Source organism: Malus domestica, chromosome 02, assembly GCF_042453785.1.
Source record: "Malus domestica chromosome 02, GDT2T_hap1".
NCBI classification, from domain to species: Eukaryota; Viridiplantae; Streptophyta; class Magnoliopsida; order Rosales; family Rosaceae; genus Malus; species Malus domestica.
In genome coordinates this window covers 5,163,856-5,178,223 of record NC_091662.1, presented here as the reverse complement: position 1 = coordinate 5,178,223, position 14,368 = coordinate 5,163,856, and the positions used below count along the sequence as shown (strand labels likewise).

The following is a 14,368-nucleotide window of genomic DNA, read 5'->3' as shown; positions in this document are numbered from 1 at the left end:
TTGGAACTATTTCTCCGGGTTTAACGGTACCCTCAGCCTCAACTACGTCGCTTGTGCTTCCAGCTGACGGGGGTTTAAAAGGTGCAGGACCAGATGAGGAACCTGCTCTCTCCCACGGTTTTCAGGGTTCGACTCCATCGGAAATGCAGAAACACGTCATGCGATTGAGGAAACTTATCCTTCAAATTCTTGATAGGGATGGAACTAGATAAATTTTCTTAATATGTAATTAGCAGAGAACACGTACTTTGTGTGTGTGAACAAAATAAGTATATAATTGTCATTTTCTAAAAAAATGAGGGTAAAATAGGAAAAATAGGGATATGATTGTTATTTTGTCAAAAGGTTATCTTATGTAACTATTTTGATATAAAATTACTATTTTTCCCTCCTTATGTAAATATTGTGTATCAAAAGTGAGGGCAAAATAGGAAAAAGGGAAAAGTTCAAAAAGATACAAAATTACTATTTTGCCATCCTCATGTCAACATTATGTATTCAAAAGTGAGGGCAAAATTGAAAGAAAATGGGACAAAAAGTTGACAAACCCTCTTCTGTTAATAGAATAGAAGATTTATATTTTAGATTTAAGTTGGACGCAAGTTTTTTGCTTTCTTTAACATATTTTGAATTAGTGAGTTGTTCAGTCCAATCAATTAGAGGGACTCGGATTCTCTTCTCTCCTCATTCAATCCCTTTCTATTCCCTCATCTCATATTCTTTATTTTGTCTTTCTCTTTCTATAAAACAATTAATATAAAATGTTGACGTAACTTAACTGTTACTATTCAAATAGGACGGAAGGGAAAATGAGGAAAAATAAGAAGGAAGAGAATCTTACACTATTTTAGAGACCAAACAAGATATCTGTTATTTTTGTTTGTTGACGTGGTGAAACATCTGTTACGTTATTAATATTATTGATCATGTTATTTAGAAAAAGAAAAAAAAACATATCGTTTAATTTATCGCGTTAAGAGAAAAAAATTAAACATCTCTTCTCTGTCACGATTATGAGAAATTTCTTCTCGTCTAAAGTCAAAAACAGTGCAATTAAAAGATTCGAAGGGACAATTCAAAAGCAACTTGTGGATCATAGTCAAATTTGGATTGTTTAATAGTTGTGAATATAATAATCATCCCACATAACATGTATCGTTATCCTTTATACTTTATGAGATGGCGCCATGACGGATCCTTATTTCAGAAAATATATTTCGCTTTCACCTTTTGGCTGCAGTTGTTTATTTGATGAAAATATTGTGGATCCAAAATTTCTAGATGGAAGAATTACAAGGGTTATAGATTATCTGCTTTCAGATATTCTAATGATTAAATTTTCCGGACAAATGATGTTTGACATGGCACCATGTTTCATACTTTCATAAACAATTGAAGAGGTTGATTTCATTGTATACTACACAATTGAAGTTCTCATAATCACTCAAGATGAGACAGGTTATAATCACTTTTTGAGAGAAAACCACTCGTAAAAAGCACATATAGTCATGTATTCAACCATAAATGAATATGTCATCCTCAGAATCACTTATGACGAGACATATCAAAATCACTCATTGAGATAAAAATAACTCGTCAAAAACACATGCACTCCCAATTCTCAAAATAACTTAAGACGAGATAGGCTGAAAAATCACTTGAAATAAAACTACTCGTTAGAAACTTAGAAGCATATAGGTTTCAGCCTATAAAGTAATTATCGTATTCTTATAATCACTCAAGATGAGACATAAAAATATTAAACTAAGCTACAAAGCTCCTCGGCTAGCATATTATTTTTGGTGGATTTAACTTGGCTGCTGAAAGAATCAACTATTTCTTTTGCTGAGAGTTAGTCACGATTGAACACGTGTTTAAATTATGATTAAAAAAATACAACTTGAACACATATCCGGTTATTATTGACCATCCAGGGGCTGCTGATTCTTTACGCATGGGAACTAGGGAGAACCTCACACGCAGACTTCCTTAATCTGAAATCTCCAAAAATACCAGAACACCTCAAGAAATCGTGTTCGTCCATATAACAGAGTCGCAGACAGCCTCGTGCTTGACACTGACAGGTCAATCTCGTAATTTTCACTCAAAACCATGTTCACTTTTCCTCAAAAAAAAAAAAGGCAAATTCATTTTTGACTCCAACAAGATCTTTTTATTTTCCGAGAAAGTGCGAGAAAATCCCCAAGAAAATTTAATAATACAGAAAAGGGGCTAATTTTACGAGAAAACAAACAGGGCCAAGAAAATCATAAAAGCACTTTCTCTCTCCGAGAAAATTGAAAAATACAGCTTAATTTCCCGATAAATTAGGCCGCAAATTGGAACTCCTGGATTAACAATTTTCCATTCGTATCCCTCCCCAACAGTCCTATATAATGCTTGGGGCTTTTTGGATTTTCCCAAAATTATATTTTAATTCTCTACTTCTCACTTTCTCTCCAGCTCTCTCTCTCACTTCCAAAACTTTCTCACGCATGCAAGCACGAGAATTTAAATAGGCCCATCAATCCCTGACCAGAAATTCGGGTTCTGCAGATTTCGAACTGAAAAACCCATCAAAGATATAGTAATTTCAGCGGCTGTGTTGATGGGGAAGGTGGCGGTGGGGGCGGCGGTGGTTTGCGCGGCGGCGGTATGTGCGGCGGCGGCGCTGGTCGTGCGGCACCGAATGAAGAGCTCGGGGAGGTGGGCCCGGGCGATGGCGATTCTGAAAGAGTTCGAGGATAAGTGCGGGACCCCCATTGGGAAGCTGAGGCAGGTGGCTGACGCCATGACTGTGGAAATGCACGCTGGCCTCGCATCCGAGGGGGGCAGCAAGCTCAAGATGCTCATCAGCTACGTCGATAACCTTCCCACTGGGTATTTTTTCTTATCTCACCCACCCTTAATTTTTTTATTTTTCGATTGGGATTGGAAATGCTCGTAATTTCAACTGGGATTGGATTTAAAATAAGGACTTTTGGGTTCAATAATTTTGTTCTGTCGCAATTAGTCTTCTGTTTGAAATGATTGATTTGTCCCATTTTGTTAATTTTTTTTTTGTTAAAAGGGTTAAAGGTCGAATTTTTATGTGCTTTCTGATTAATTAATACGATTTAGTTATGTTGAATTTTCATGCGGCTCCCATGTTTGCCTAATTAGGCACGACTGTGTTAAAATCACGCATTGCACTTGAACATCTCTGGGGTACTATTGGATCCGTAGTACATTCCTTTGACTTTCACCCTTATCGTTTCAGGGATGAGAAAGGACTGTTTTATGCATTGGACCTTGGTGGGACAAACTTCCGTGTCCTGCGTGTACAGCTCGGTGGGAAAGACAAACACGTTGTTAAACAAGAATCTGAGGAAGTTTCCATTCCTCCGCATTTGATGACTGGAACTTCAGAAGTTAGTATTGTATTTCTTGAGGCAATCTAACAAACCTGCTTAGATTTGTTCCTACTTGGTGGTAATTTATCATGATTTGGTTGCAGGGATTATTTGATTTTATTGCTGAAACAATTGCAAAATTTGTTGCAACTGAAGGAGAGGGTTTACATCCTGCACCCGGTAGACAAAGGGAGCTGGGTTTTACCTTTTCGTTTCCCGTGCGGCAAACGTCAATTGCATCTGGGACTCTTATTAAGTGGACAAAAGGCTTCAGTATTGAGGACGCGGTACTTTGACAGCTCTTGCTATATTGATTTTTGTTTGCTAGTTAGTCATGTAAATCATGCCTGGAGGACACTGTGCCTGATACATAGGGCATTGGAGCCTTTGGGTGCGTTTGGTACGTGGGACGGGACGGGACGGAACGGGACGAGGCGTCCCGCGTTTGGTGCGCCAAAAATGGGTGGAACGGGCTGTTCCACAGGACAGATTTTGGGTGTTTTTGCGTCCCACCTCCCCCCCTGGAACGGGTTTGTTCCACGTCTGTGGAACACAATGTTTTACCATTTTAAGACAAATATACCCCATGTCTTTTTCAAAAATTACACCTTCGTTCCGTCCCGTCCCGTCCCGTCCCGTCCCGTCCCGTTCCGTCCCGTCCGCGTACCAAACGCACCCTTTATGTTGTCTTTTCTTAACATATGTTCTACCTAAAACATTATTTTCTACCCACTGGTTACCCAATGTGTTCTAATAATAAAATTAATTTAGCAGCTCTGGACTAATCTATATAAATAGTGTGGTGCCCCCTTGTGACAGTTTCCTTTTGCTAATATTGGTGCAGGTTGAGCAAGATGTTGTAGGAGAACTGACCAAATCAGTGGAAAAAATTGGACTTGATTTGCGTGTTACAGCTTTGGTAAGTCCAGTTTAGTGTCTAATTTCCGCAAGTCGGATGTTCCTGTTACGCTTTGAGGAGCTGATTTAAACCTTGGTGATTTATTGCTTAATCATTTTGGACAATCCTAACTTGCCAGGCTGATGCAGGTCAATGATACAATTGGTACATTAGCAGGTGGTAGGTACCACAATCAGGATGTCATTGCTGCTGTGATATTGGGCACTGGAACGAACGCTGCTTATGTAGAACGAGCGCATGCCATTCCAAAATGGCATGGTCTTCTACCTAAATCAGGTGAAATGGTTAGTAATTGTAGAACTATGGTTTGTTGCCTGATGCTAAGGTTTAGATCTGTAGTTAGAACATTGCTAATTCTTTGTTATTTTTATAATAGGTTATCAACATGGAGTGGGGTAACTTTCGCTCGTCACACCTTCCACTTACAGAATACGATCAAGCACTTGATGCTGAGAGTTTAAACCCTGGAGAACAAGTAAAGATACTTTCTTTTGCTTGTTTTTGGCATTTTGCATATGAAGATGGCTTGATTGATATATCATATGGATTTTGTTTTTGTTTGCAGATATTCGAGAAGATCATTTCTGGCATGTATTTAGGGGACATTGTGCGCAGAGTATTGCTCAAGATGGCTGAAGAAGCTGACTTTTTTGGTGATGTTGTCCCGCCAAAACTGAAAATTCCGTTTGTACTAAGGTATATTCTAACATTTTTTGTAGGCGATATTTTTTCAAACCTTGTTAGCTTGAGGTATGTCATTGGACGTGTTTGTGTGTTCCCGAATTTTAAGAGGATTTGTGTTTTGAGCGGACCTTTTTCTGTGAAATACTTGGGTGTACAATATTTGGTCATACTTGCATAGTCAATAAAATTTATTGAAAGTATACCTATGATGCACTGGAAGTCTTGAACCAGTTTACAATTAAACTCTCTACAACCAGAAATCAAATCCGACCCATTATCCCAGTGATATTCTGGCAAGCATTTCAAATTTTCACTTGCGGCGCGGCTTTTCTTCTTGTTCTTTGCTGCCTGCTATGAATTCCGTGTCTTGATGTCTTGGAGTTGTGTGAAACCCAGATTTTGTCCCAATTTGAAAATCTAACCACAAACTTGAAACTTAAAAGTAACCAGCCTTTCCATTGCGTTTGCGGATTAAATTCTGGGAATGTCTTGGATTCTGCATAGATAACTGTCAAGAGTAATTGGGCAGGTCTATTCCTGACTGACACTCAATATCAAAATACACCATCGCAATGGAGCATCAGATAATGTGGTTAATTCCATCTATTCGGAACGGCAAGTGACTTCCACATGGTCATAACGTCTGTTTTGCTTCTCAATGGTGCCTAGATTAAAACTTGATGCTTTTGCCATTGTGGATTACTTGCCAATTGTCGTTTTTTTTGGTTCAAACTGAGGTCTGTGTATGAAAGTCTATGAAAAGGTTGATAATAAATAAAGTGTTTCACCTATTGCTTTTGCTTGGATTGTGCATTAACTTTGGAATAGCGTACAATTTTCTGAATCTTTATGGTGTTGTATTATTTGCAGGACTCCTGTCATGTCTGCCATGCATCATGACTCATCTCCGGATCTGAAAGTGGTCGGGAACAAACTCAAGGACATCCTTGAGGTAAATTGCCCATTCTATTGGAAAAAAACGATCTTTTTGTTATCTGTCTGTGCAACTTTAGTTTTTTTTTTTTTCTCTTCCTTTTCATAATTCTCGTGGGAGGGTGGTTAGAAAAGTAAAAATTGATAAAAGGTTGAAGACATTATACCTTTCACTGAATAACAATTTCATAGGGTGGACATGATACGATTGTGTTTTTTTTTTGGTATCATCCTAGAGCATGCACTTTTAGAAAGTGACTAGAATTCCTATTTTTCTATAAAATTTCAAAGCCAATCTTTAGACAGGTGACAAGTGTTTATTGTTTTTGATTTTTTTATAATTGTAGATCTCCAACACCTCATTGAAAATGAGAAGGGTTGTCGTGGCGCTATGTGACATAGTTTCCACTCGTGGGGCTCGCCTTTCTGCTGCTGGGATCTTGGGGGTGCTTAAGAAGTTAGGTAGAGACACAGTTAAGGATGGAGAGAAGCAAAAATCGGTGGTAGCACTGGATGGCGGTTTGTATGAGCACTACACTGAATTCCGCACCAGCATGGAGGGTACTCTCAAGGAGTTGTTGGGCGACGAAGTTGCTGAGCACATTTCTATCGAGCTCTCAAGCGACGGCTCCGGAATTGGAGCTGCCCTCCTAGCAGCCTCTCACTCCCAATACCTTGAGGTAGAGGAGTCATAAAATGGTCAAGACCAGGGTAGATGAATGAAGTGTGACATTCTCAATTTTTGTGTATTTTCGTTTCCCCTTATCTTCCCACTATTTCCTTTGGATCAATTCATGTTATTCTTAGCTCCTAGTTTGGAAGATCTTGCACCCCATCCGTAATTTATGAACCTTTAGAGCCGGTAATTGGCGTAGGATCATAATCGGCAGTTGGAGTAGGCAATCGGCTAGGCTTTCTTGCTGCAGCCCATTGTTTCGTTCTGCGGATGTTTAAGCGTTGTGTTGTTGATCAATTTATAAGCTTATTTCTCCCGGATTACTTAATAAAGTAGGGGATGTAAACTGTAAGTATGTACTTTTTGCGGAACATTCTCTCATCTCTGTTGCAAATAATACAGGTTTTTCGGGCCATCAGTTCTTGCTGGTTTTTCGAGAAGTTTTCGCTACTCGTTATTGTGATACATACTCATATATACAAGGTAGTTTTGTCGTCTAGAGTGCAGCTCGGCATCGTAAAAGATGCAGAGCTGCACTCTAGTATACATCTGATCACTATGACTATCTAATTCCTTCTCTAGTATGCATTTGATCAGCTTAAGACCGACCCGAAATGGAAGTCTTATTTCCCCCTTATTTGTTTCCTCTTCGTGAATTTGATGAAGGCATCAGAAATTTGTTGCCAAACTACCATTCTCGTCTTCGAAAATCCTCTCGCGCTTTGAGTTCTTGAGCAGAGGATCGGCAACGTACTCGGTCTTTTCACTGTTGATAACTGGACGGCTGCATCGGAGCAACATTTGCAGAACTTCCTTCATGGAAGGCCTACTAGCTGGAAGTCTCTCTGTGCAAATGAGACCAAGTTTGAAAACCGAGCACATTTCGTCCAAGTAACAAGGTTCTTTAGCGTCCTGATCCAAAGCGTCAGCGATAGCGTTTTCTTCTTGAAAATGGCGCCACGCCCATTCAGCGAGGGCAGTGTGTTCATCACCGTCATTGGCTTCCCTGCCGGTTGTCAACTCCAGAAGGATGACCCCAAAACTATACACATCGATCTTTTCATTCACTCGCGTTGTGTGAGCGTATTCTGCATTTAGGGTAAGAAAAACCAGTTTACAGATTGCTAATGGAAATGAAAGAAAATACACATGCTTCTTTAGGCACTAAGGGCATGCTTGAGATTGCTTTTAGAAGGGCTATATGCGCTTTTCTAACAACTCAAAACACTGCTGTTGGCAAAAAAACTTAATAGTGCTTATTGGTCATAGAAGCATTTTGTTTTTTTGTCAATTGCTTTAGCGAAAGTTTATGAGCAGAAGAGAAAACCACTTCTTGCAAAAGTACTTATAAGAAGTGCTTTATAAAGAAGCGGTCTCAGACATGCCCGAACTTCAGCATTTGTGGGGTTTAAGGTTTACCTGGAGCAATGTAGCCAAAGGAGCCAGCAACTGATGACATTGTAGCAGGTTCTCCTTGCTTGACCAACATCTTAGCCAGACCAAAATCTGCTATTTTTGCATTGAAATCGGAGTCCAACAAAATGTTGCTCGATTTCATGTCACGATGTACCACAGGCGGCACGCAATCGTGGCGCATATAGCTGAGGCCCTGAGCTGCCCCCACTGCAATCCGCATCCTCTTAGGCCAGTCGAGCGCAACATGATGGACTGACCTCAAGAGATTGGATGGCCTGTTTCTCCTGTGCAGCCATCGATCCAGGCTCCGATTATCTGAGTACTCGTAGACGAGAAGTTTTGAAGTCTGACTGGAAATGCAGCACATCAGCTTCACTATGTTGGCGTGATGAATTGAGCTCAAGATCTTGACTTCTGCAAGAAACTTTTTCTCAAGCTTCTCTTCTAAATTCTTGTTCTTCCAAATCTTCTTCACAGCAACAACATCACCGTTGCGATTCACAGGAACGCGATAAACTTTTCCTGATCCGCCATTTCCAATCAGATTACTTTCTGTCAACCCCGATAGGATTTTCGACACTGAAATTCAACCTATGAAATGAGTTGAGCTTCCAGTTAGAATCACCATTTCTCTTCCGGTAACTTCTGACCATGATGACCGAGATGGAAAAAGCCAACAAGCACAACAGTATGCCTATGGATAAAATCAGTGCAAGAGATTTCGACGAAAGTTTACTGGACTTTCGGGGTTCAGAATTGCATATGGGGAGCTTTATTGCCGGTGAGCTAGGTGCGCAGAGGCCTCGATTGTCCAAGAAGCTTCCTTCATACGCAGAGTTTTCAAATTCGATGGGGATCTTCCCGGAGAGGTGATTGGAAGAGAGATTGAATTGGTTGAGGTTCAGACGCCCGAGTTGATCTGGAATTCCGCCAGAAAGTTGGTTTGCTGAAAGGTCTAATCCAGTAAGTCCCGGCAGAAGACCAAGTTTCTCAGGAATTGTTCCACAGAGCTGATTTCGACTGAAATTAAGACTAGTGAGTGACTCCCACGACACAATATCCGATGGAAGGGAGCCGGTGAGCTGATTCTGATCAAGGGAAAGAGTCATTAAACTAGAAAGCGCGGTTAATTCCAGAGGAACAGCACCGCTAAAGAGGTTATTACCGGCGTCAAAAACCTTCAAACCTGTCCAGGAAGACACCCCGGTTGGAATGTTGCCCGAAAATCTGTTGTCTCGCATTTCCAACCGCGAAAGATCTGATGACATCTTCTCAGGAAGCTTGCCAGTAAGGGAGTTGTTGCTCACCAGCACAGTAGTCAAGTTTGGCGCTGTCCACATACCGCTAGGAATGTTTCCAGACAGCATATTATCTTGAACGTTGACAGTCTTCAAACTGCTGCAATTTCCAAGAGAGCTTGGCAATTCTCCACTCAGATAATTCCCATAAGCTATAACATCTTCCAGCTTACCCCAATAGCACAAATCGTCTGGCAGTTTTCCTGTTAGCCTATTGACGCAAACTTCAAAAGCTTCGAGCTTCGAGTACTTCCCAAACTCGGGAGCCAATGTTCCTGAAAATTTGTTGTTGAAGATTCTGAAGGCTCTGAGGTTTGGCAGGCGGCCAATGCTCTTTGGAATTTCACCCGAAAAATCATTGAGAAACAAAGCCAACTCTGTTAATTTGGTAAGATTGCCGTACTCTTCTGGTATTGTCCCTGTTAAAGTGTTCTCAGATATATCAAAAATGCTCAAGTTCCATGATTCAATCACTTGAGGAACCTCCCCGGAAAGAATGTTCATGTAGAGATAGACTATACTCAAATTCTTCGGCGTAAACAAACCGTTCGGGATCCTCCCACTCAACCTGTTTATTGCCAAATCAATTACTTCCAATGCTTCCATCTCCCCAAGTGTCTCAGGAAGCTCTCCAATCACATTCGATTGGCGTATCCATAAATTCTTGAGCTTTTTCAACTTGGTGAAATTGGAAGGCAAGGTCCAAGGCACAAGTTCTGTGTTCCAAGACATGTTTAGGTCTTTGAGATTGGACAAGTTACCTATTTCTGGTGGGACAGAGCCATTGAACTGGTTCATCCAAAGCTGAAGATTCTCGAGCTCTTGCAACCGCCCTATCGCTGGAGGAATGTCGGAGAAGTTGTTTCCGCCGAGGATAAGCTGCTTAAGCCGGGGCAGGCTGTCGATGTCATCAGGAATCGGACCTACAAAGTAGTTTTGTGAGAGGTCTAAGTATTCTAGCTTGGAACACTTGTAGAGAGATTTTGGGAACTCTCCGGTGAGGTAGTTGTAGTTGAGATCGACGAGTGTGAGGTTTGTGAGATCACAGATGAAAGGTGGAACCGGCAGGGTTATGTTCAAGTCGACGAGAGACAATCCAGTGACGGAGTTGTTTGTGCAGGAAATTTCAGGCCAGGAACAGTGGGAAGAAGTGTTTGAGTTTGATGGGATCCAATGGCTGAGAAATGGTGGAGACTGTAAGTAGGACTTGAGTTTCAGAAGGACTGCTTGTTCTTGGTCTTGGAGGGATTGGGAGTTGGCATGGCGGAGGAGGAGGAGGAGGAGGAGGAGGTGGAGGTGGGTTTGGAGAGAAGATGTTGGGGTGTGTTTAGCCATTTGGAGGGAGGGGGATTTCAGAAGTTCGTTGGTTCCCGCGGTTGTGTTGAGGACAAGTTAGTTAGAGCTCAGAGGATGTGATCCTTTTTAAGAGATGAAATTAAATCTAAATAGACGTCAGAAATTGGGGGATTTTCCAGAATCATGGCGGGGTCACAAATGGTATGGAGTTTTAGTGGGGGACTTGGAAAATTTATGGTCAATGGAGAAAGTGTAAAAAACCCACCAATTCTTGTGGGGTTGTGCCTATCACTTAGCTGTTAACTCATATTCACAGTTTTTTATTTGCACTTGCTTACTTCCGTCACTTTTTCTTGTTACATGCATATTGATTAGGATGGGCAACGGTTATAGAGGACGGGTAACCGTGATTATTTATTCATAACCGTTTATTCTCATACTTGCATAACCATTTACCTTTTGGGTAATTGCCTAAACGGTTGTACTCATACTCATAATCGTTTATAAATTGTTAACCATACCCATAACCGTGTACCCATTTAATCGTAACCGTTTAGTACCGTTTACTCATGTATCATTTTTTAACCCGTTTATCTTTTCTTTTTTACCATTTACTCATTTTTCACCCGTCTACGTGTTTTTTTAACAACTTTGTCATAAATTTCTTTTTCTAACAATTAAACACCGTTATAGGTATATTCATCATACATTTCCGCATTTTAATTTTTTAAGTCCTTATACCATTCCAATAATTGAAATAATAGTTTACGGACGATATTTTTAAGTATTAACAATGAAGGTAATGTAAAATTTGCTAAGTATTTTTGGGTTTGAAAACTGTTAAAAGACAATATTCTTAGGTTATTTAACTCGGAATGTAAAGTATTAACATAATATATATATATATATATATATATATATATATATATATATATATATATATATATAATGGACCATGAAATTTAAAATGGTTAAGGAAAACTATATTATATTAGCTACATAAATCATGCACTATAGTCAATAGCATTGATCTAAGTTTTGTTCGATAGGGAACATGATTTGTGTTAATTTTACATATATAAAATAAATAGGTAAACGGTTACCCGTTTATAACCTCAGTTAATACCCATAACCGTCCATTTAAATTTCGCGGGTAAACAGTTATACCCATAACCATTTATTTATCTAAACAGTTATCTATAATCGTAACCGTGAGATTTAAATGGACGGATAACTGCGGTTACTTATAACCGATGGGTATTTGCTCATCCCTAATATTGCCTGACACGTAAGTTAATAATATTTTAAGCCTCTAATGGTAATATTTGATAAAAATATCTCATTAAAACCATAAAATAAGAAGTTCATGCTCACATATCAAACTTTAATTTATCTGTGAAGATGTGTGACTTTTTACATATAAAGAAGCCGAGTACTTTCGTTTTCGCATTAGATTTTAGTTTTACAGTCCAGAGATATGAGATGAAGATCAGAAGCATGACTAGTTTACTTTAATATATGTGATAGTTATTACATGAAAACTGGACAGAAAGAACAGAAACCACATGCTTGTAAGTTAAAATATAATTTACCAAAGTTTTAGGTTGCAAGAAATTCAAGTCCCCCTTGTGACTTTGTCCATTTGCTGAACGAGACGTACGTTAAAGGCAAATTGAAGGCTATGAAGTTTCTTCGAATCTGAAGCGTGGACGAACGCCTTTGTTGAATGAAGACTTCTAGAAATGAAATAATTATATTTTCTTGTGGAAGACTTATCCTAATAAAAGATAAGAATTTTGATCACATTTTTTCCAACGGAAATTTACGATTTGGAGGAATGAAAACAGCACTCCTGGTTTCACTGATATAGACGGCAACTGAGGAGGGGGATGCGTCATGCTTTGTTTTAAAAATCTTCACTTAGGTTCTACGTAGATATTAGGCGGCTAACTACCGTCCCGACTAATTCTTAGATGTTTGAAAATTAAAAAATGGTGCTTATATCTACTTAGGCGCCTGCCTAAACTGCCTAGGTGCCCACCTAACCCACCCAACCCGTTTAGACACCAACCTAGGTTGCGACTTTCACTTAGACAAAAAATAGATAGTTTCCATTTTGAATTTTAATTGTTCAATGAATTGTAAGAGACTTGTTGAATACTTGATGAACACATATTATATACTTGTTTCTCATATTTAATTATGTTCTAATATTTTATAATCTACATGTCCTTCTATTTTTCAATTTATATATCTCAATGAAATTATGTATTTTTTAAGTATAAGCAGACACTTATTTATATGATATATAATAAATTTACTTAAATCCGTTTAGTCTCCCGCCTAAGCTCCACCTAGCCACCTAAGCTCTAGGCTCTAACCCACCGCCCGACTAACACCTAGCATTGTTTAGAACCTTAGTGTCAGGTAGTCAACAGTCAGCTTTCTATTTTTCATGTCAAGGCTCTATGATTAATCAATTTAAATACCGAGCATGCAAGAGGAGAAAAAACATGTACGGAAATTACTTCTGGAAAGCAAGGGCATAAGGTGACCAAGTGGCAATGGAAAACAAGGGTTTTTGTAGGTGGTGTTTGTTCTCCTAATACACTCACTTTTCTTTCTTCTGGAAGATGCACAAAAAGTTCAAACATTCGTGTGGGGTGCTTGGAGAAAACAAGAGAAAGTGATCATTGGATCGACTGCATATTACTCCACCCATGCATCCACTCGGACAGTTCAGTGCATGCAGGCTGTCTCTGAGATTTCGGGGGCCCTGTGCGAAATTTATAAAAAGACCCCTTTTTAAGATATATATATATATATATATATATATATATATATTTGTTTAAGTATGACAATATATTGGTACTAGAGAATAATACCTTAAATCAAAACAACATTGAGGACTCACTGATTGTAAGTTTACAAGTGTCATTGAATAAGTAAAAAGAGTTATAAACATAATCTTCACTAAATAATAAAAAACAGTTTAATCTTAAGCAACCAATAAAGAAAAAAAAAACTTCAACAACTCTAGCTTTAGAGTTTCACTTGAATATATAACATTATTATAAAATTAATAAAATTGAAAAGAAAATCGTTTTTTAAGGTGTTGTTATTAACACTCCTAATATCTCATTATGCATTTCAAATTTTTATATTTAGAAAGAAAAAAAAATTACACTTATAAAAGTGCACTATAAGATTTTAAAGTGCTAATAAAAATATTTTTTTTAATATATAACATTATTACATATAAATATAAGATACCAAAAATTTTTGGAGGCCCTTCAAATTTGGAGGCCTTGTATGATTGCACCTTTGGCTCCCTTTGAGTGCTGCCTCTGAGTGCATGCAATCTGTATTTTAGTCGGCGCTCTACTTTTCATGTCAAATCTTTATGATTAATTAATAGGAAAACTAATAAAAATGGTTTGAAAACTTTGAGTTTTAATGATAAAGACAAAATAAAGGGTAAAGTGAATAGTACCAGGATTGACTTTTTAGTGTAAAAATGTGGTTTTTCGTTAAAGTGAACAGTACCGAATGCTTTTCGTTAAAGTTCCCTAATTAAATTTAGGGTTGTGATTTTCACACACCCTTAACTACAGGACTCTGGAGGAGTTGTTTCGGATTTCAAAAGATTACGGACCACTTGGTCGATAACACTAATCAACCCACAAAGAAGTGAGTTTTCTTCTGCTTAGATGTTAATTGAGTAGGCTTTGCTACTGTAACCTTGTCATTTGAA

At 38.7% G+C, this 14,368-nt stretch overlaps 1 protein-coding gene and 1 pseudogene across 1 annotated transcript; one reads left to right on the top strand and one right to left on the bottom strand.

The window, feature by feature from the left end:
* The first annotated feature begins 2,151 nt into the window (after nt 1–2,151).
* On the top strand, nt 2,152–7,019 carry LOC103449780 (hexokinase-2-like). The gene is made up of 9 exons (XM_008389105.4): nt 2,152–2,880; nt 3,260–3,410; nt 3,497–3,679; nt 4,237–4,311; nt 4,440–4,595; nt 4,688–4,786; nt 4,877–5,007; nt 5,866–5,947; nt 6,276–7,019. Exons 1-9 carry the CDS (start codon nt 2,609–2,611, stop codon nt 6,621–6,623), a joined length of 1,497 nt encoding a protein of 498 aa, XP_008387327.2. The 5' UTR covers nt 2,152–2,608; the 3' UTR covers nt 6,624–7,019.
* Nucleotides 6,947–11,074, bottom strand: LOC103406923 (receptor-like protein kinase 5; annotated as a pseudogene).
* Nucleotides 11,075–14,368: the final 3,294 nt, after the last annotated feature.